This window comes from Microcaecilia unicolor, chromosome 7 (assembly GCF_901765095.1).
Source record: "Microcaecilia unicolor chromosome 7, aMicUni1.1, whole genome shotgun sequence".
In the NCBI taxonomy this organism is placed as follows: domain Eukaryota; kingdom Metazoa; phylum Chordata; class Amphibia; order Gymnophiona; family Siphonopidae; genus Microcaecilia; species Microcaecilia unicolor.
This window is the reverse complement of record NC_044037.1, coordinates 230,059,944-230,082,098: the sequence shown is the minus strand read 5'-3', so window position 1 is coordinate 230,082,098 and position 22,155 is coordinate 230,059,944. Positions and strand designations below refer to the sequence as shown.

At 44.1% G+C, this 22,155-nt stretch overlaps 1 protein-coding gene across 1 annotated transcript in view; it reads left to right on the top strand.

Moving 5' to 3' along the window:
- The window catches only part of UBR3 (ubiquitin protein ligase E3 component n-recognin 3), a 686,242-nt gene that overhangs the window by 258,800 nt on the left and 405,287 nt on the right, over positions 1–22,155 (top strand). Inside the window, 1 exon segment of the mRNA XM_030210854.1 lies at positions 11,273–11,369. Coding sequence (XP_030066714.1) covers positions 11,273–11,369 — 97 coding nt within the window.

Below are 22,155 nucleotides of genomic sequence, written 5' to 3'. Positions count from 1 at the left end.
CAGTCCGTTGCTCAAGGCTCCGGGGGAGGATGGTTTTAGGGCGGAGTTTTACAAACTAATGGGAGAGGAGGTGGATTTCCCTTTAACAAATTTCTTTAACAAGGTAATAGACTTGGAGGTGTTGCCTCCCTCTCTGGCATTGGCGAATATTGTAGTTCTACCTAAGCCAGGAAGAGACCCGCTGCTGTCGCAATCTTATAGGCCTATTTCCCTTTTAAACTTTGAGGCTTAGCTAATAGCGGCTGAACCTGGAAAAATCGGAGGCCTTGCCGTCCTCGCCCCAGGTGCGAGTCATGGGGACAGGTATTTCCTCTTAGGTAAAATAATCTACTGCCCACCTATCTGGGAATTAAACTAGCTACTGATACCAGGAAACTGTATAGATTAAATGTGGGGCGTTTATTGGAGGGTACCCGTCGGGTGTTGGCAGGCTGGAAGGATCTTCCGTTGTCTTTGATGGGGAGGATAAGTCTTTTGAAAATGGTTCAGTTTCCCAGATGGTTATATGTGCTTCACGTGCTTCCATTGAGGTTACTTCAAAAAGATTTACAAAGTATATACCGGTTATTTAGTAAGTTCTGCTGGGCAGGGAAGAAGCCAAAATTGAAAATGTCATTTTTGGTGGGATCCTGGAGACAGGGAGGTATGGGGGTTCCTGATCTGAAACTATATAACCAGGTGTGTCTGCTTCGCCATATGGGAGATTGGTTCGGAGATACTCAGGAATACACTCCGGTGGATTTGGAGGAAGAGTTTTATGCATAACTTTTACAGTAACCTCAGAGCAGGTGTAAATCAGCATTTGTGTGCAAAAGAGGTGAATTTTGGGCGCCTCTTCTCTGAGGACAAGCAGGCCATTGTATTCTCACAGATGGGTAACGTCATCTGACGGAGCCCGGTTTGGACGCTGACTAGCAATAATACTTAGAACTTTCTAGCAGCGTTCCACCATATATGCGCTGGTGTCTTCCTGTCCGATGCACGTGTCCCTCCATCTCGTTTTTTTCCGTGGAGCAGGAAGGATGCATTTTCTGATCTCCTCCTTTCAGTGCATGTTTCACTCTTTTGCAGTGCTTTAATTTCCCTTTTTTTTTCTTTTTTTTTTTTTTTCACTTTTCAAGTTTCCTTTTTTTTGTAACCTGATAGAACTAGTTAGGCTGGAGCATCAACCTCAATTTGACTGCTGCCTCTTTTTCTATTCACAGTTGAGGTGTTTAATCTAGTGGCAATTCTTTTCTCCATGTCCCAGAAGACCCCCAGTGACTTTAAGAGGCACACCCAATAGAATTGAGTGATTTCTGGGTTCATTGGGTGCCTTAGGCCTGACCATGAGCCTAACTCATGTTTTCTCTGCTTAAAAATGTAGTTGAGGACACAAAGGCTGCAGCAGGTCCAACAGGAGAAATTTTTGGCTCTTTGAATGCCGGTACATCGTCATCAACATGGAAGCATCGGCCTCAATGGCTGCCGAGACTTCAGTATCTTTGGCATTGAGAAGGCCTCTGCCTCTACTTCTACCTCTCTCGACACCGGGTGCTGAGAGCAGGCCCCGGGATCTGTTATCATCGGACCTGACACTGAGGACACATACGGGTTCATTGACCTCGTCGGCACCGAAGGACCATGATTCTGAGCATTGGTGGAAGCCTAAGCATCGGTCCTCATCAACGTATGGTGCCAGGAGCACTGGGGCATTGGCTTCGCTGGTATCCAAGAAGCACTAGCACTGGGAGGAGCACTCCACCTCTTTGGAAGAGGTGCCGGTGTGCAAGTCTGAGCATCTAGGTCCCCGTTTCTGGCTCGGCACCAATGCTTTCTCAGACTGCCTTTTTCTCGGCTCCTCCACCTTTGCCGATGCCCTCCTTCGATGAGCGATTCTGAGCCATTCGTAGGGAGGAGCTGGTGCAGATGCTGCAGCTGCAATTTCAGTTGGAGGGTAATGCTTTATCTCGGTGCTTTTCAGGGTGTGGACGTGGTTCCACTGAGCCAAGGTAGGCACAGACTCATTCAGCCAGGTCTGAGTATGGTGAACAGTCTGAGTGGGGGACCGTTCATGGGACTCGGAGGAGGACTCACACTACTTCTCGGAGGAGTTGTCTAATTGCCCTCTGATCCCATCCCACCTTAAGAGAGAAGTAAACCTTCAACTGAGGTTCTCTCACTGGTTTTATAAAGGAGATGGTTTCGGCCATCCCGTTTAAGTTAGATGGAGGAAGAGCGTAGGGAGGAAATGTTAACCGTCATAGACTGAGGACAAAGAAAGGTAACAATACCACTGCACCCTATCTTTAAAGATGCATTGATGAAGAACTGTGAGTATTCCCTCTCAGTGCAGGTCACACCTAAGAAGGTGGATATGCAGTGTTGTATTCAGAAGGCTCCCAGATACGAGAAGGCCCAGCTGCCTCTCACCACTATCTGATGGTTGGATCCACCCTCAAATAAGTTAGGAGTTCGAGGACTCATGCCTCTCTGCCACTGGGTAGGGAGGTTTGGGAGGAAAGCTTTTCAGGCCTCAATGCTTATTACCCACATCCAGTCTTACCAGCTGTACACAAGCCTTTAAATGCAGTCTTGGGTCCACAGCACTAAGTCTGCAGAGCTTTGCCAGTTGACCAGTAAGCAACTGTGCTGTATCTGGTCAGGGGTGTGTGCGATTTCTTTTGATATAGCGTCCAGACTTTCAGCCATGGGTGTGGGGATGTGCAGACTCTTTCATGGTTGCGTGTCTCTGACCTAGAACTAGCGTGACAACCTGTTTGGAGATAAGGTAGAGGAGATTACGGACCTCATCAAGAAACAGATAGCCATCCAAACTCTGTCTCAGCAACCTCTAGCTGCAGCCTAGGTGGTTTTCATGTGGGCCTAAGTGGTGACCTTAGTACTCTGACGCACTATGTTTCCATCACCAACTCGCTCTGCCCTGAAACCCCAGGCAGAGCGTGCTCGGCCTTGCGAGTTCTTCCCTCAGAAACCCCAGCCAGCTCCCCAATCGAAACAAAGGATGAGATTTTGACTAGCTTTGGGGGAGTGTAGCTGCACTCAAAGTAACCTTCCCAGAGGGCCTGCTGGTAGGAAGGAGGCTGACGTTTTACCAGCACATGTGGCCCCTTGTAATCTTTGACTGGTGGGTTCTTCAAATAGTCTGTCTCAGTTACACCCTGCATTGGTGTCAAAGATAACCAAATTTCCCACTGAGAGCTTTGTACATCAGCTGTCAGCACAAGCAGGTACTTTTAGGTGAAATCTCCACTCTTCTACTGGCCATTGTGATCAAACCTGTGCCACTTGTGCAAAAAAGGGAAGGGGTTCTATTCCAGGTACTTCCTTTTGCCGAAGAAGACAGGAGGATTTTGTCCCATCCTAGACCAAATGGCCCTGAACAAATTCCTAGTCAAAGAAAAGTTCAGGATAGTTTCCCTGGGCACACTTCTCCCCATGATTCAGGAAAATTTTATTTTATTTTATTTATTTATTTATTTTTATTTATTTATTGCATTTGTATCCCAACTTATCCCACCTATTTGCAGGCTCAAAGTGGCTTACATAATTTTGTGACACACAGTTAATCCTGGATGTCAGGTACAATTATTGTTGTGCATAGATTAATTAAGGGAAGGAGTAGAGAGAAGAAGGAGGAATTTAATAGGTATATTAGATGATAGGTTTTCAGAGGTGGATTAGTAAGGTTCTGGGTTTTCATTGTAGGCTTTGTTGAAGAAATATGTCTTGAGGGATTTGCGAAAGATAGTTGTTTCGTTGATTGTTTTCAGGTCTTTAGGTATTGCGTTCTATAACTTCATGCTCATGTAGGAGAAGGTGGTATCATGCATCGTCTTGTATTTTAGTCCTTTGCAGTTGGGGAAGTGCAGGTCGAGAAATTTGCGGGATGATTTTGAGGCGTTCCTTGGAGGTAAGTCTATGCTCTCTGAAGGATGCCTATACCCATATTTCGATACTTCCCAGTCACAGGAGGTATCTCTGATTCCACATAGGAAAACACCACTACCAGTACTGCTATTTGACCTCTTGTCTGCTCCCAGGATATTCACCAAGTGGCTAGTGATAGTAGCTGTTTATTTGCGCAGACTTGGTAGTATGTGTTTCCTTATCTGGACAATTGGCTGGCCAAGAGCACATCACAGCACATCAGAATCAATGCGCCTAAGTATTTGGGTGTTGGAGCTTCTAGGGTTTGTTAAAACTACCCTGTCCTTCATTCCCCCAGTCCAGCGATTGGAGTATATAGGAGCCCTGCTCGATACATTGCAGGTCACATACTGAGATCAATAGGCCATATGGCCTCAACAGTGCATGTCACTCCCTTGGCACGGCTCCATTTTAGAGCAGCCCAGTGGACCCTAGCTTTCCAGTGATCTCAGATGACTAGGAATCTAGCGGATGTAATCCAGATTCCACCAGAGTCAACTCATACCCTTCTCTGGTGGACAGTTCTATTGAATATGACGGAGACTACATTTCAAACTTTGCTTCCTCAGAAGGTGTTTACAACGGATGTAGCCAACCTGAGATAGGGAGCTCATGTAGATCGGCTTCAAACCCAGAGAGCTTGATCTGCTTAGGAAATAGATCTTCATTTCAAACTCCTTGAGCTGAGAGCCATGTGGAATGCTCCGAAGACTTTCAGAGATTGGCAACAGAACCAAATTATTCTCATACAAATGGAAAACCAGGCTGCAATATTCTATGTAAACAAGCAGGGGGTATGGGTTCTTACCCCTTGTGTTAGGAAGCAGTGAGAATGTGGCAGTGTGCTCTCCTTCACAGAATGGTGCTTCTAGCCACATACCTACCAGGAAAGCACAACTGCCTAGCGGGCAGACTGAGCAAGGTTTTTCAACCACATGCGTGGTCTCTCAACATGGGCGTAGCCCGCAAGATCTTTGAGAGTGGGGCACCCCTTTGATGGATGTTTTTGCCACTCATTTCAACAACAGTTCTCTTCCAGGCTTAGATCACAAGGCAGACTAGCATCAGATGCCTTTCTCCTACATTGGGGAAAGGGACTTCTGTATGCATATCTTCCAAAACCTCTCATAGAGAAGACTTTGCTGAAACTCAAGCCAGACCAAGGGACTGTGATCCTAATCTTGCCATACCTGAAGTTGTCCTCCGAAGATCCGTGGAGATTTGAATATTTTCTGACTCATCATTCAGAATGAGGGGGGTCTCCTGTATCCCTGCCTCCAATCCCTGACCCTCATGGCTTGGATGCTGAGAGTATAGACTTTCAATTCTTGAATTGTCAGAGGGAGTCTCTCACATCTTGCTGGCTTCCAGGAAAACTGCACTAGGAGGTGTTACTCTTTTAAGTGGAGAAGGTTTGCTGTCTATTATGAGGGCAAGACCTTAGATCCCCTCACCTGTCCTACACAAAAACTGCTTGAATACCTCCTGAAACTTTGAGTCTGTTTTGAAAACCAACTCTGTAAGTGCAATCAGTTCTTAGCACTGTGGGAGTTGAGCCTCTAGTTATTCTCTTCATGAGAGGTTTGTTACTGACAAAAGCCCCCTTTGCTGGTCTCCCATGCCTTCCCTTCATACCACCTGTGGCTTGATCCAACATCTCAGGGTGTGACTTAACCCGGTTCTTTTATAACCTGGGCCCCTATGCTCAAGGCTCCGGTGCTAAAGTGAACGCTGCCCTCCCTATATCAGTGGATCTACACAGAAAAATAGTCCTCCAGTGCTCAAAGCTAATGGAATTATATGTGCTCGAGATCAAAAGTAAGGGGGGGCATGCTTGGTGCATGCACACAAGAGTTTCACAGTAAGTACAGCTCTTGTGTGCATGTGCCAGGCAATCCCTGAAGTGAAGCACATATTGGCACCGTTCTTTACCTTTTCACTTAAAAGGCTTACATTTAAGTGCAGAAAACATGCACCAATATGGGCTTTCACCTCTGGGTTTGCTTGGACTCGCACACATTTCTTCCTCAGTATTGGCACTTACAGGCTTGCACAGGCTTCCTTCTGCTTCCAAAAGAAATCAAAACAGGCAGATTTTAAACTGAAAATAAAAATAAATCCTCTCTTTACCCCATCCCCCCCCCCCCCCCCAAACACCAGATCTGGGCTGTAGGTTTCCAGCGGCAAGAGCAGGGTTTATTTGTGTTCTGTTCTCTGAGCATTGGGAGAGCATAGTAAATGACTTCATTAACGTTCATTTGACTACATTTAAATACAATTTGTGGCCATGTTTGGCACGCACGTTTCTTGTGCTAAAGCCCTCTGAGCATTGTACGTTGCTAGTCTGAGAATGTAAACTGCACAGGGGCTGTTGTCCAGAGTAATAGATTTATGGGGCATTGGACTTTTCCAGATATTGAGACTTTCTTGATATTGAGAATCTGGATGAAGTGTATTTTGTTATAGTACAGCATGTATTTACATAACTAAGCCTCTTGGGGGAGCTAAAATTCTACAGATAGCATTACAATTTTGGATTTATATACTTCACTTCAAAATGGACCCAGAGCAGTCATCATCATAAGAGTAATACAGTTGAACAATACATTGATTGACCTATACGTTTTTGTATGTTAGAAATCTGTAATAGAATGGAAAAAATGTTTTATTCTACTCTCATGTTAACTGGTTATTTGGAGATTTTCTAATTATTTTGTAGTTCTGTAGGCTAGAAGTTTTTAGGTGATTTGCCCAGTGATTTCTTAGACATAGTCTTTCATGTTTTGAGTTTAGAGATTTTCTGTACCCTTTTTTTTTTTTTACTTTGCATGCCATAAGCTGCTTCATCAGTTCTCCACTGTACAGGTTTATGAGCATTCTAAAAGACTTATGGTAAAAAGATAGTGATGGGGAGTGGGACAGGGAACTGGATTTAGCTTGTGCACTTTTCAAAAGTTTCTCAAGGTGAGCTGCATTCAGTAGGTTTCTCCCTGTCCCTAGAGGACTTAGTCTATGTGTACCCAAGGCAGTGGAAGGTTAAATGACTTGCCCAAGATCATAAGGAGCTGCAACATTTGAATCCTGACTTCCCTGGTTCTCTACACACTACCCTATCCATTAGGCTGCTCCTCTACTTCACTAGACTTTCTGTAGTCATGAAGACTAGTTTTGTTAAAATGTACACTAAAGTGACCTAGAGATGGGAATAACTAGTGAGGTAATTAAATTCACCGATGACACAAAATTATTCAGGGTCGTCAAGTCGCAGGAGGAATGTGAATGATTACAGGAGGACCTTGCGAGACTGGGAGAATGGGCGTGCAAGTGGCAGATGAAGTTCAATGTTGACAAGTGCAAAGTGATGCATGTGGGTAAGAGGAACCCGAATTATAGCTACGTCTTGCAAGGTTCCGCGTTAGGAGTTACGGATCAAGAAAGGGATCTGGGTGTCGTCGTCGATGATACGCTGAAACCTTCTGCTCAGTGTGCTGCTGCGGCTAGGAAAGCAAATAGAATGTTGGGTGTTATTAGGAAGGGTATGGAGTCCAGGTGTGCGGATGTTATAATGCCGTTGTATCGCTCCATGGTGCGACCGCACCTGGAGTATTGTGTTCAGTACTGGTCTCCGTATCTCAAAAAAGATATAGTAGAATTGGAAAAGGTACAGCGAAGGGCGACGAAAATGATAGTGGGGATGGGACGACTTTCCTATGAAGAGAGGCTGAGAAGGCTAGGGCTTTTCAGCTTGGAGAAGAGACGGCTGAGGGGAGATATGATAGAAGTGTATAAAATAATGAGTGGAATGGATCGGGTGGATGTGAAGCGACTGTTCACGCTATCCAAAAATAATAGGACTAGAGGGCATGAGTTGAAGCTACAGTGTGGTAAATTTAAAACGAATCGGAGAAAATTTTTCTTCACCCAACGTGTAATTAGACTCTGGAATTCGTTGCCGGAGAACGTGGTACGGGCGGTTAGCTTGACGGAGTTTAAAAAGAGGTTAGATAGATTCCTAAAGGACAAGTCCATAGACCGCTATTAAATGGACTTGGAAAAATTCCGCATTTTTAGGTATAACTTGTCTGGAATGTTTTTACGTTTGGGGAGCGTGCCAGGTGCCCTTGACCTGGATTGGCCACTGTCGGTGACAGGATGCTGGGCTAGATGGACCTTTGGTCTTTCCCAGTATGGCACTACTTATGTACTTATGTACTTATGTACATTTTAAATTTATGTGTTTAGAAACCAAATAACTCTTGAAATAGCAACAACAATTATCTAGGATTCTTTTTAATAACCTGTGGTAAACTACTGCAGGAATTCATGCATTCATGCATTTTTCCAAGGCTGCAACTAGAGAAATCATGTTCTGGCTGCATCCACTCAGATAGTGGCCCCTAAGTCAGGTCTGCTACATTTTAAAGGGGCTGGTGAATATTGTGGGGAAAAATGCCCTCACACCCCAATTCCACCTTAAAAATCATGGATTTCTCTGATCCCAATTGACCCCTTTAGAACCTACCACTGCATATAGAAGCTATCCCTTATTTGACAGCCTGACCCCTAGTGAGATTACAAGGTCACCACTAGGAGCACAGTGGTGCCATTTTTGAGGATCAGTTTGCAAAGGAATGACTAGAGACCACTTCTGCCTCTTGTAACAGTTTTCAGCAGCCTGGGTTTAAGCAATTTTCAAAGGTTATCTGTACCTCAGGGTTCCTATATGCATATTGACCTCTGGATTGTACTTTTTAACTGATAAAAAGCCATCTAGTTACTAGAAATACTAGGTATTTCATGCTTTTGTATATTTTATATATTGAGCAAAGGACATTATTCTAATTGTGTGTTGTTTGGATTTTATTTTGTTAATTTTTGTAATCATAAAAATGTAGATTATGTTCAAATGGTCATTTATGTAGTCATGCCCATTTTTAAAGAAGTGCAAGAGAATTAATATGTTAAAAGTAGTTTGTGTTATTACATAATTGTAAACTGCCCACTAAGGAGTAAGCGCTAGTACAGCTATTTTTTTAATTGCTTAGTGATAGAATGGAATGGAGGAGTAGCCTACTGATTTGAATATCAGGAAAGCCAGGGCTCAAATATCATTGCCTAACCTTGTGATCTTGGACAAGTCACTTAACCCTCCATTGTCTCGGGTACAAACAGATTGTAAACCCTCTGGAGACGGGGAACTACATTCAGGTACATTAGATAATTTGTCTTGAGCTACTACTGAAAAGTATGAGCTAAATACAAATAAATAATGTCCCCTTCCTTTTTTTGGTTCTATTTTAGGTCAAATTATTGATGACTTCAGATATAAAAAGAAATTTGGAAGTATACAGTGTGATATCTTCCATAAACTTCGGAATCTAAAAGCATAGGGGACAGCTTTGAAAATATTTTATCCACTGTTTCACAACACTGAAGTACCCTTGGTACCATCTGGCCCCAAATTTTTGATGAGAACTCCACAGAGAGAGAGTTTCCTTCTAAGAGTGTGCTTGCAACCTTGCAGATAGACGCCAGCAAGCAAGCACACAGGGTCTTTAAAAAGTTTTGGCAATAATAATAAATACTTCACTATGGGGCTCATTTTCAAAGCACTTAGACTTAGTTCCATAGGTTACTATGAAACTTTGTAAGTTTAAGTGCTTTGAAAATTCCCTTCCATGTGTGTGAAAAACACCTGAATAGACAATTCAGTTCTTAGAAAATACCTTGAAGGAGAAAGCCTCAGAACACCATATTAAGCATAACTGTTCATTCAAAGGTTACAAGGGTTGGTTATTTATTTATTTATTTATTTAATACATTTGTATCCCACATTTTCCCACTAATTGCAGGCTCAATGTGGTTCACCTCATAGGCAGAAAAAACCTTCAGGAAAATTGCACTAACAAATGATCCCATATAAAGTGAAATTTCTTACTACTACTTAATCCTTTAGAAAATCTTTCACACTTATCTGTGCCCAAACCATTGACGCACTGAACTCCACCTAAAAATTGACCCCATAGGTGCCCTGTAATGAACTTGTTCCTTATGTGACATGTGAAAAGTATCTAATTTTTAAAGGCAATGTAGGTGCTTATGTGCCTTTATATATAAATTGTTCTGAGTCCTAGTATGCACAAATTACACCTTCAAAGCAGGTATAAAACATTTGCTTGTACTCTGTGCTTATACACGCATTTTATAAAATATACTTGTATATTACAACTGTGCCCTGGGAATGCCTACGTGCAGATCACTTAAAAGTATACATTCTATTATTGACATCCATATTTGTATGTATACCCTCACACAATTTATTAACTGCCAGTAGATGCTTGCATTGAATTTAAGGTGGCTTGCTCGTTTTTTTAAAATACCTAATGGTTATTGCCTTTAAGTTCTTGGTCAGTTAATTACTTTCCCTGTTGGCCGCTCTTCATCTTTCTTTGGCTCATTAATAAGACTGGGTAGTCCCTCTGTAAATCAGGTTTGTTGTAATCCTGTTCATAAAAGTTGGTTTAATTTTCAGTCCAGTAAGATTTGGAGTTCTGTTCCAGTTCAGATAGGGACACTTCCTAATGATGTTTAGGAAAGCTTTGAAAACGTACATATTTAGAAAATATTTTGAAACTATATAGTAAGTGTTTGGCATATTAATTGCTGTCTTATCTGTATGTGACCCACTTTGATACTAAGCTGAGTTAGGCGGGATAAAATAGGAATAGAATCATTTTCTGTTTCTAAACTATGCTTTACAGAAAGAAAATGCTTTATAAAATTATAACCCACAAAGGATAATTTTATAAAAGCCCTTTCTTCCTGTAATGTCTGTTTTACGCAAAAAGGACTTTTATAAAATTGAATGACTGCATATGTGTGTGTGGAAAATGTGCTTTTATGTAGTCTACATATATGTATTCCTAGAGGCGTAGTTTGGATAGAGCAAATGTTGTGTGATATGGAGGTATTTTATAAAATACACGTGTACATGGTATAGAGTATATGTAAAAATTTACACTTTCTTTGGAACAGGTGTTAATTTGTACATTTACTTTTGTGTGTTTGTGGTGTTGGATCCGTAAGCTTATTTTATAAAGATGCACATGGGTATCCGTGGAGTTTGTACATAGGCATCCTGTTATAAATTATCCTTATAATGTCTACGCAGAAAAAGAGATGTAGGAAAATGTTTATTATAACTACTGCAGTCTATTCATGTAGCTATTTTGAGTGATTTTTCACTAATTATATAGTAAGGGGTATAGTACAATATATATATTTTTTAAATATATCATTTAAGGAATGCCATTTTATTCACAGTATGCTTTTTATACTTTAGCTGAAGTCTGGGATAAAGAATTTGATCCTGTAATGGTAATTCTCCGAACAGTTTACCGCAGAGATGTGCAGTCTGCAATGGATAGATACACAGCTTTGTAAGTATCGCATTCTGTGTTAGATATCTGTGCTGTTATCAAATTAATTAAGACTTTATTTAAACACCTGTTGAGAAAAGGCAGAGGAGTTCCATTGCAAGCCCAGAAACGTAGATCATGTCCTGAAATGTTTTAATGTTCATGAAGACCAGATGAGTGATGTGGGACCACAGCTAGACTCCCTTATCATTCTAGTGCAGAGTCTCATGATAAACCACTCAGAATGCTGTAAGGACATTTATAGTCCCCATGTTATTGAATCAAGAGTGCCTCCTGGAACTGTAACATTAACAAGATAATAAAAAATGATTTATCAAATTGGCCCCTTTTTTTCTCCTATATCTCTTGCTGTTCAAACAGAAATAATAGTTATGGAGTCTTTCACTTTTTGGTCACCAGTTCAAATCTTACTTGGGTCTGTGATCATTAGTGGTATTGTTAAAATTTGTCCTGTGCTCACAGATTGTGGTCTCACTAAAAACACCATTGCGGTTTGGCATTAGTTGGAGAACTCTTGATGACAGTCTAGTAAAAGGGCCTTGTAGGCTGAATTGCTGTCTCAATCCTTGAAGTGGTCTGTCTAATGTAGATTTGTTGCACAATTCTAAGACAGTGTTGGGAAGTTTGCACACACTAACACTTCTTATGTGAATAAATGGAAGACTGAAGTTTTTCCCTTCACATTCCAAATTGGTGAATTTACATAAATCTAAAACAAGTGCTTTAAAAGTGCTGTCTTGGTATTGTATCCTTTTCTGTAGGACACATTGAGGGGCATAATCGAATGGGGCGCCAAGTTTGCCTGAGGGCGTCCTCGCAGGATGTCCCAGCGAAGGGGCTGGGAAACCCGTATTATCGAAACAAGATGGGCGTCCATCTTTCGTTTCGATAATACTGTCGGGGACGCCCAAATCTCAACATTTAAGTCGACCTTAGAGATGGTTGTGCCCGGTTTTCGGCAACAATGGAAACTGAGGACGCCCATCTCAGAAACAACCAAATGCAAGCCCTTTGGTCATGGGAGGAGCCAGCATTCGTAGTGCACTGGTCCCCCTGACATGCCAGGACACCAACCGGGCACCCTAGGGGGCACTGCAGTGGACTTCACAAATTGCTCCCAGGTGCATAGCTCCCTTACCTTGGGTGCTGAGCCCCCAAAACCCACTCCCCACAACTGTACACCACTACCATAGCCCTAAGGGGTGAAGGGGGGCACCTACATGTGGGTACAGTGGGTTTCTGGTGGGTTTTGAAGGGCTCACATTTACCACCACAAACGTAACAGGTAGGGGGGATGGGCCTGGGTCCGCCTGCCTGAAGTGCACTGCACCCACTAAAATTGCTCCAGGGACCTGCATACTGCTGTCAGGGAGCTGGGTATGACATTTGAAGCTGGCAAAAAATATTTTTAAAGGTTTTTTTTTTGTTAGTGTGGGAGGGGGTTAGTGACCACTGGGGGAGTAAGGGGAGGTCATCCCCGATTCCCTCCAGTGGTCATCTGGTCAGTTCGGGCACCTTTTTGAGGCTTGGTCGCAAGAAAAAATTGGCCAAGTGCTCGTCAGGGACGCCCTTCTTTTTTTCGTTATCGGCCGAGGACGCCCATCTCTTAAGCATGCCCCAGTCCCGCCTTCGCTATGCTTCCGACATGCCCCTGGGAACCTTTGTTGTCCCCGTGACGGAAAGCAGTTGAGGGCGCCCAAAATCGGCTTTCGATTATGCCGATTTGGGCGACCCTGACAGAAGGACACCCATCTCCTGATTTGTGTCGAAAGATGGGCGCCCTTCTCTTTCGAAAATAAGCCTGATTGTGGTTTAACTAGTTAAATAGGTAAAAAGGTACTGTCCTAAGGATCTAAGCTCAGTGTTTTATACATTCATTTATCATCTGATAGGGGGAGTCAGCGTGAGGTGATAAATCTGCAAATACAAAGTCATTCAAAGTAGTTAAAATACTAGCAGGGTGAGTGTTTACAGGAGGGTTTGTGGGATTGGTGAATATGGCAAGAAAAATTTAATGTTCAAAAAAATCAATGATGCCCATAGGGATCATTGCTAGGTTCAACATCAGGAGTTATGCCCAGGAGGAGGCTGTTGCAGCATGTCACAGTTGCCAAAAAAGCAAATAGAATGTTAGAATCTTAGAACTTAGCATCTCTACATTTTTATCTCTTTCATTACTCCGATAACACCCAACTTATCAATACTTTGTAATCTCAATTACTATGTAAGCCGCACTGAACCTGCTTTGAGTGGGAAAGCGTGGGGTTCAAATGTAATAAATAAATAGAGTAACACTGATCTAATCACCGGTAAGCTTCTTTGGATCCATGCCTTCTAAACAGGATTCCTTTGTGTTCATCCAGCGCACTGTTGAATTCTGTTACCATTTTCATATCCACCATCTCCTGTGGGAGGGCATTCCAAGTATTTACTACCTCTCTGTGAAAAAGTACTTTCTGATATTATTCCTGAGATGGCCCCCTCCTGTAACCTCAATTCATGCCCTTTAGTTCTACCACCTTCCCATCTTTGGAAAAAGTTTGTTTGTAGATTAATACCTTTCAGATATTTGAATGTCTATATCATATCACCCCTGTCTCAACCTTTTACAGAGTATACATCTTCAGGTCCTGAAGTTTCTCCTCTTATGTCTGTGACACAAACCCAATACCACTTTGGTTGCTTTTCTCTGAACCGCTTCAGTCTTTTTACGTCCTTAGCAAGATATGGACTCCAAATTGAACACAATACTCCAAGTAGGGCCTCACCAGCAACTTGTACAGGGGAATCAACACCTCCTTTCTTCTATTGGTTATACACCTTTCTATGCGCCAAGCATCCTTCTAGCCATGGCCACCGTCTTGTCACATAGTTTCATCACCTTCCGATACCATCACCCCAAGGTCCCTTTCCTGAACTGTTTGTCTCTCTCCTCCTTCTATCTGGTACATCTCCTTTGGATTTCTGTACCCCAAGTGCATCACTCTGCACTTCTTGGCATTAAATTTAACTGACATCAAAAAGGATTAAAAAAGAAAACCTCACTATAGTGAAACATAAATCAAAATACAAAACTAAATCCCATATAGAAAAATATCATAAGTCAACTGTTATCAAAATATATTCAAAATATTTTAAGAATTTTTGAAAATGTGCTCATGTTCTCAAAGGGACTGTCATAAATCAACTGGCCTTAACTTATGTCCACAAGCATCTAATCATTTCACATTTCACTATGCATTGTTGTTCCAACACATATTATGTGCTTTTTAAATTGAAATGTGAAGTACTTATTTAAAATGCAGTCTTTTGGGTCCCGACATGGACCATGTTTCGCTATTGCTGTTTTAAGGAACCCAGCTGTTCATATCAGTGCTAGACATCCCTGAAAATATACAAGATACACTAATCTATACAATACTTATAAATAAACCGCTGTAAATGAAAAAAATAGGTGAATAAATGAAGCGGGTTAAGACACACTTAACCTTGAACACTAACTGAAAAAAGACAATTTGAGAAGCGTCTTTTTAAAGTCGGAGACATCAACTGTTAAGGAAGTGGCAAGGGAAATACAAGGAAGACTTATAAATACACCCACACACCCCACCAGCATAATTCATAAATACTTCATAAATATGTTTACCACTCTACTTCCCTGTTCAAACCCATAGGTTCTGTATTCCAATTGTAAACACAGAATTGTTATACAGAATTGTTCCCGTTTCCATAAATATTTAGCATTGTTACCACCCCACCGCCCACTTACTAATGCCTCTGATACCACAAATTTTAAATCCAATTCTGCATGATGACAATCTTTCCAATGTTGGACTAAAGATGCCTGATCTGCTCCTGTTCTGATCTTACTTAGATGCTCAATAATACTCAATTTAATATCACGTGTTGTATGACCTATATACCATGTTGGACAAGAACATCGTATGGCAGAAACCACTTTTCCTTGTCATCAACAGCAGATGAATCCATTAACTGATGGGTTGTATCCGCCTACCAGCAGGTGGAGATAGAGAACACTGAAACCACATGGTGTTCCTGGACGCCCAGCCCCCTCTGCCTTCTGTATATCTCTGTCTCCCAGCAGGTGTGGACGTCGCTTTCTCAGCTTCTGGATTTCTGCCTGGGGTGGCTCCTGTGCTTTGCCAGTAGAGTGGGGTGGGGGTGGGGGATTGTTGTGGCTGGTGGTGCCCAATTTAAAGGCATACTTGGTTTTCCCTGTCTTACCCCATTCCCCCTGCTCCCGGAGTTCCTCTGTAGCTGCCTGCCTCTAACTTTTCTCACGGTAAAAGAAAAAGAGAGCGGCTCGCTTTCTCAGCGTGGCGATTTCTGGTGCAGCTTGACCGAAGTTCATTTGACTCGGTCTCCTGAGGAGAGTGGTGCCCAGCTCCTCCGGGAAGGTTCCCGCTGACTGTGCTCTGTGCAGGGTAAGTTTTGGCGTGAAGGCGCCATTTTGTTTTCTGTATTTGATGGCTGCTGAAGGGGTTAAGCGCTGCTCCCACTGTGGGAAACGCAGATCAGCAGCGGGGCTTTGCAGCTCATGCTGCCTAGATGCTAATGCTGGCACGAGCATGGCGGGCGGTGAGTCTTCTCGCCTGACGGAGTTGGCAGCGGGCACCATCTTGGAGACGCCACATGACTTGACCCTCACGGCTGCGGAGGGGTCTGAGTGCAGGGGGACGCCTCGTTTCGTGGTTTCTAGAGGAGCTATTGCTTCCGCTTCCCCCAATGTGGGGGCGGAGGTACAGGGTGAGTTTTTCTCCCCTGAATTTGTGCTGCTGTGATGCATAAGGCTTTTATGTTAAAAGAGCACTGCCTGGGGCTCTCTTTCAGACTGGGTTGCCTCCAGTTCTTGATAGCCCAGCGTCTGCTGGAGACTTTATTTCTTTCCTCGAGCCTTTGGTTGACGCTAAGCATAGACAAGTGAATACCCCGTCTGAGGGGGACTCTTCACCCTGTTCTCCCCTGTGGTCTAGTTTTGGGGAGTCTGAGGGGTCGGGCAGGCCATCACGGACTGATGATCCAGACGAGGGTGGCTGCTTGACACAGGAGTTTGATGACCCTAAAGCGGTTCGGATTTTCCATCGCGACGAGCTGCCAGCTCTCATTTGTGATGCCTTACAGGCCCTTTGTATTGAAGATCCTGACGAGGGCGCTGCCTCTTCTGTTAATCCTAGGATGGCTAGTACTGAGAAGCCTTCTCGGGCTTTTCCCGTGCATGCTTCCATCCAAGAGCTTATTTCAGCTCAATGGTCTGACCCTGATGGTCCCTTGAAGGTGGGGCTATGTGTCACTTTTACCCTCTGAGTGAAAGTCAGTTGACCCTCTTTGGAATGCCTAAAGTGGATGCGTTAGTCACGGCTGTGACTAAAAAGACTACTCTCCTGGTGGAGGGAGAGGTCGCTTTGAAAGATTTGCAGGACCGGCGGCTGGAATCTGTGCTGAAGCGGTCCTTAGAAATCTCGGGTCTTTCCTTATGGGCGGCTATTTGCAGTTCCTATGCAGCCCGGGCCTGCCTTTCCTGGTTGCAGCAGGCAGTTGAGCAGCCCACCGATGGAGCGGGTTCCCTCGCTGAGGTCGGCCCATGTATGGAGTCTGCAATATCTTTTATGGCTGATGCCCTTTATGATCTGGTCAGAGCTTCAGCTGAGCAGATGTCTGTGGCGGTTGCTGCCCACCGCCTTCTTTGGCTGACACGGCCTCTAAACAAAGGCTGGTGAGGTTACCCTTTCGGGGCCTTCTTTTATTTGGGGAGGATTTGGAGAAGATTGTGAAGGATCTAGGGGACTGTAGTCCCAACGGTTGCCTGAAGATAGGCTGAGGCCTTCTTCCAAAAGTCCTTCTTTTCTCTTCTCTTCCAGGCCACGATTTCGCGAAGCTCGCAGGTATCGCCCGGGGCGCTGTGTGGGGTTTGGTCAACGTACCCGTTTCCAGCAGAGGAACTCCTTTTGTTTGGACAAACGCACTGCGGTGTCCAGGCAATGTCCAGGAGTTCAGGGGCGTCCTCCACAATGATGGGGCGCCGGTCCACTCGTCGGTTCCCGCAGTAGGGGGTTGTCTCTCCTTTTTCTCGAGGAGTGGACCAAGATTACTTTGGATCAGTGGGTCCTGGACCTGAGCAGAGAAAGGTTACTGACTAGAATTCGCTGCCCTAGTGGGAGACGCGTTTTTGGAGTCCCGATGCGGCACTGCCATCAAGCGGATGGCGGTAAACGAGACCTTGCAGGTGTTGCTGAAGCTCGGAGCAGTGGTTCCAGTTCCTCCTGCCGAACGCGGCTGCGGTCACTACTCCATCTTTTTTGTGATGCCTCGAAAAGGTGGGTTGTTCAGACCTATCCTTGACTTACGCAGAGTCAACGAGGCCTTAGGAGTGCGACACTTCCTCATGGAAACCCTGCGCTCCGTCATTGCGGCGGTACAGCCAGGAGAGTTTCTCACTTCTCTGGACCTCAAGGAAGCGTATTTGCATATTCCCATCTGGCCGCTGCATCAGCGGTTTCTCTGGTTTGCGGTATTGAGCCAACATTTCCAGTTTTGCGCCTTGCCTTTCGACCTGGCAACTGCCCCTCTGACTTTTTCCAAGGTGATGGTAGTGGTGGTTGCCTTTCTCAGGCGAGAGGGTATCAGAGTTCACCCGTATCTCGACGACTGGCTCATCAGAGCGGATTTGGCAGACGAAAGCCGACTTGCCACAACCTGAGTTGTTACAGTTCTTCTGATTCTGGGCTGGGTAGTCAATATGCCCAAAAGTCACTTGACCCCCTCTCAGTCTCTCAAGTATTTGGGGGTCCGGTTCGACACGACTTTGGGGATTGTTTTTCTTCCCGACAACAGGTGTCTCCTGCAGGTCCGCCTGCTCCTGCAGATGCCTCGCCCTCGAGCTTGGGACTTTGTTCAGCTCCTGGGATCGATGATGGCCACCATAGACTTTTCCTCCAGGAACTTGTCCAAACCATTTTTAAACCCAAGTACTGCATCCTCCGGCAATGAGTTCCAGAGCTTAACTATTCACTGAGTGTAAAAATATTTTCTCTTATTTGTTTTAATAGTATTTCCATGTAACTTTCTTGAGTGTCCCCTAGTTTTTGTGCTTTTGGAATGAGTAAAAAAATCAGTTTACTTCTACTCGTTCTACATCACTCGGGATTTTGTAGACCTTAATCATGTCTCCTTTTCCAAGCTGAAGAGCCTTTACCTCTTTAGCGTTTCCTTACACGAGAGGAGTTCATCCCCTTTATCATTTTCGTCGCTGTTCTTTCAATCTTTTCTATTTCTGCTATATCTTTTCTGAGATACAGCGACCAGAACTGAATGCAGTACTCAAGGTGCAGTCGCACCATGGAATGATAGAGACATTATAGTATTTTCAGTCTTATTTACCATCCTTTTTCTAATCATTCCTAGCATTCTGTTTGCACACTGAGCAGAAGATTTCAGGGTATTATCTACAGCAACACCTAGATCTTTTTCTTGAGTGCTGACCCCCAAAGTGGACCCTACAATCAGGTAACTGGTTTGGATTATTCTTTCCAATGTGCATCACCTTGCATTTGTACATATTAAATTTCATCTGCCATTTGGACGCCCAGTCTTCATAGTCTGCACGTGTTTTAACAACCTTGAATAGTTTTGTATCATCTTCAAATTTATCCAGTCAATACTGGGGTAATTGAAATCACAAAAATATAAATTAATTCTACAAAAATGTTCTGTATCAAGAGGATTGCAAATATCTTAAAAGTGGAGAAAAAAAAGACCTCAGTGAACAGGCGACACACCCATTTTTAAAACAAGTCTTCAATATATAGGTGTCTCACCGGGGCCCTATGCAGACCAATTTGGTGGGGCCCCATCCTAGCCCAGCCCAAGCTAAACTTGTACAGAAAAACTGATTGAAATAATAAGCACAATGCTATCATGAAACCCCCCCAGAAATTATTCAGTTCAAGTCCACTACAATTAGTAGTTCCAATTCTCATAACCCCGGGGGGGGGGGGGGGGGGGGGGGGGGGGTCAGAGGTGCGGACACACAATCTCTCCACTGCAAAACACTATACACAAACTTGTGCAAAAACACACTCATAACCTTACCAAATCATAACAGCACTAATTCCAAGGACAGGACGAGCTACAACCTTATGCGTGGAAAGACAGCACTGTAATTACACCAGGCTCTAAAACACCAATACACTACCTCGTGAAAAAAACAAAACAAAAAGGGCTGCAAATGCTACATGCTAGCAGGATACTGCACCTTGATCACACCATGAAAAACACATGACACAACAGATATGAAGGCAAAATAAACTGGAAAGTTACCTCAAGAAGTCAGACTCAGCATGCAGCAATACTAGAAAAATTGAAACTTACATGCAAAATATCACAGATGCACATTTCCAAAAGCTGACATATTCCAATTAATACATTCTGAATAAAATACTTTTTTCTACCTTTGTTGTCTGATCATTTGTTTTTCTATTCGCTTTGGTCCCAGTGTCTTCTGTTTTATGCAGTGTCTTCTTTCCATTTGATATTTTTTCTCTCACCATGTCCACCATCCTCCTGTGTCCTTATGTGTTCTGTCTACCATCTCCATGTGCATCTCCTTCCTTTGTCTTTCCTTCCCTCCATTCCTGCCCAACATTTCTCCTCTCTCCCCTGCCCTCCATGTCCAGCAATTTCTCCTCTCTCCCTGAGCCCTGCCCTCCCATCCATGCTCCTCTCCCCTGCCCCCTCCATTCATCATCCCTATCCAGCAATTCCCCTCTCTCCCTGAGCCCCCTCCCATCCATGCTCCTCTCCCCTGCCCCCTCCATTCATCATCCCTGTCCAGCCTCTCTCCCTGAGCCCTGCCATCCATGTCCAGGTCCTCTCTCCCTTACCCTCCCGCTCCCACGTTCAACTGCCTGCCCGCCCTGGCGCCCTCTTTTTCACTCCCCAACCAAGGATGGCTCTTCGTTTTTTTTTAAACTTTACCCGCCTCCATCACCGGAATCCAAGCGTCACTAAAAGCGCTCCTCCTCTCCCGAGTCCCCCCGACGTCTCTAGCAGAACGCAGCAGAACTGGAGCTCTTCCTGATTCGTTCATTCTCAGTGTCCCGCCCTCGAGGGCGGGACACTGAGAATGAACGAATCAGGAAGAGCTCTAGTTCTGCTGCGTTCTGCTAGAGACGTCGGGGGGACTCGGGAGAGGAGGAGCGCTTTCAGTGAAGCTCGGATTCTGGCGAGGCAGCGACGGAGGGTAAAGTTAAAAGGAAAATGAAGATCCTTGCGGTCGGGAAGAGGCTGACTGAGGCGCGCCGCGCGGGGCCCTATGCGGCCGCCTTGATCGCCTCGGCTTAAGACCGGCCCTGTGTCTCACTATAATCATTGGTTATTAAAAAAAAAAAAAACTCCCTCCACTAACACATATAGGCAAAACCAATCCTTATACTGCAATAACACTAAAGAACATTTTTGTAGAATTAGTTTATATTTTTGTTGTTTTAATTCTACAGATTCCTTGTGTAAGTGGATTAAGGTAATTGAAATCACCATTATTATACCATTGCCCAATTTTCCAGCTTTCCTAATCATCTGTCTGATCGTTCTGTCCTGGCGGGTGGTAGTACAGCCTCACTAGAATACTCCCTTCACACAAGGAAGCTTGATCCATAATGATTCCACGCTGCTATCTGTTTCCTGTGGATTGTTTATTTTATGTGACTCAATTCCCTCTTTAACATATAGTTCAATCTCCCTCCAATTTGATCCTCTCTATCATTGCAATAAATTAACACAGTATCCCATTGATTGTCCTTTTTCCACCAAGTCTGTGAGATGCATATTTATATCTACCTCATCATTTAGTGCTCTATACTCTAACTCTCCCATCTTATTTTTTAGGCATCTAGTGTTTGCATAAGGCACTTCAAATTGTGTTTTTTCCTTTGATCTACAAGCTGGATGATTTTTTAATCTTCCCCTCCCCCCCCCCCCCCCCCCCAATTCTAGTTTAAAAGCTGCTCTATCAACCTTTTAAAAAGTTAGCACCAGCAACCTGGTTCCATCCTGGTTAAGGTGGAGCCCTTCCTTTTGGAACAGTCTCCTCCTTTTCAAGAATGTCACCCAGTTCCTAACAAATCTAAATCCCTGATCCCTGCACAATCATCTCACAACCAATTGAGACTTCGGAGCTCTGCTTGCCTTTTGGATCCTGTGCGTGGAATGTGGAGCATCTTTGAGAATGCTACTCCGGAGGATCTGGACTTCAACTTTCTACCTAAGAGCCTAAATTTGACTTCCAGAACCTCCCTCCCACATTTTCCTTTGTCATTGGTACCCACATGTACCAAGACAGCTGGCTCCTCCTTAGCACTAAGATCCTGTCTAGGTGATGCATGAAGTCCACAACCTTCGCAACAGGCAGGCAAGTGACCAGGCGATCCTGATGTCCACCAGCCCACCCAACTATCTACATGCCTAATGATCGAACCACCAACTACAACAGCTGTCTTAACCCTTCCTGCCTTGGCAGAAGTTCTTAGATGCATATCCTCACCAACTCTTTCTATGTCATGTATTCCCCCCCACTTCAAGTCATTGCCCTGTCTTGCAGCTTTTATGTACCTCCCCAGCCTTTACCTAATCTCTCTCTGTCTCATGTAGGCCCCTCCCATCTTTACCCAGTCTCTTTCCTTTCCCCTCACTTGGTTTCAGCTGCAGAAGAAATGAAGGGATTCCTGCTTACCTACAGCAACACAGCTCTTTGCAATCTTGACCTGTGTGG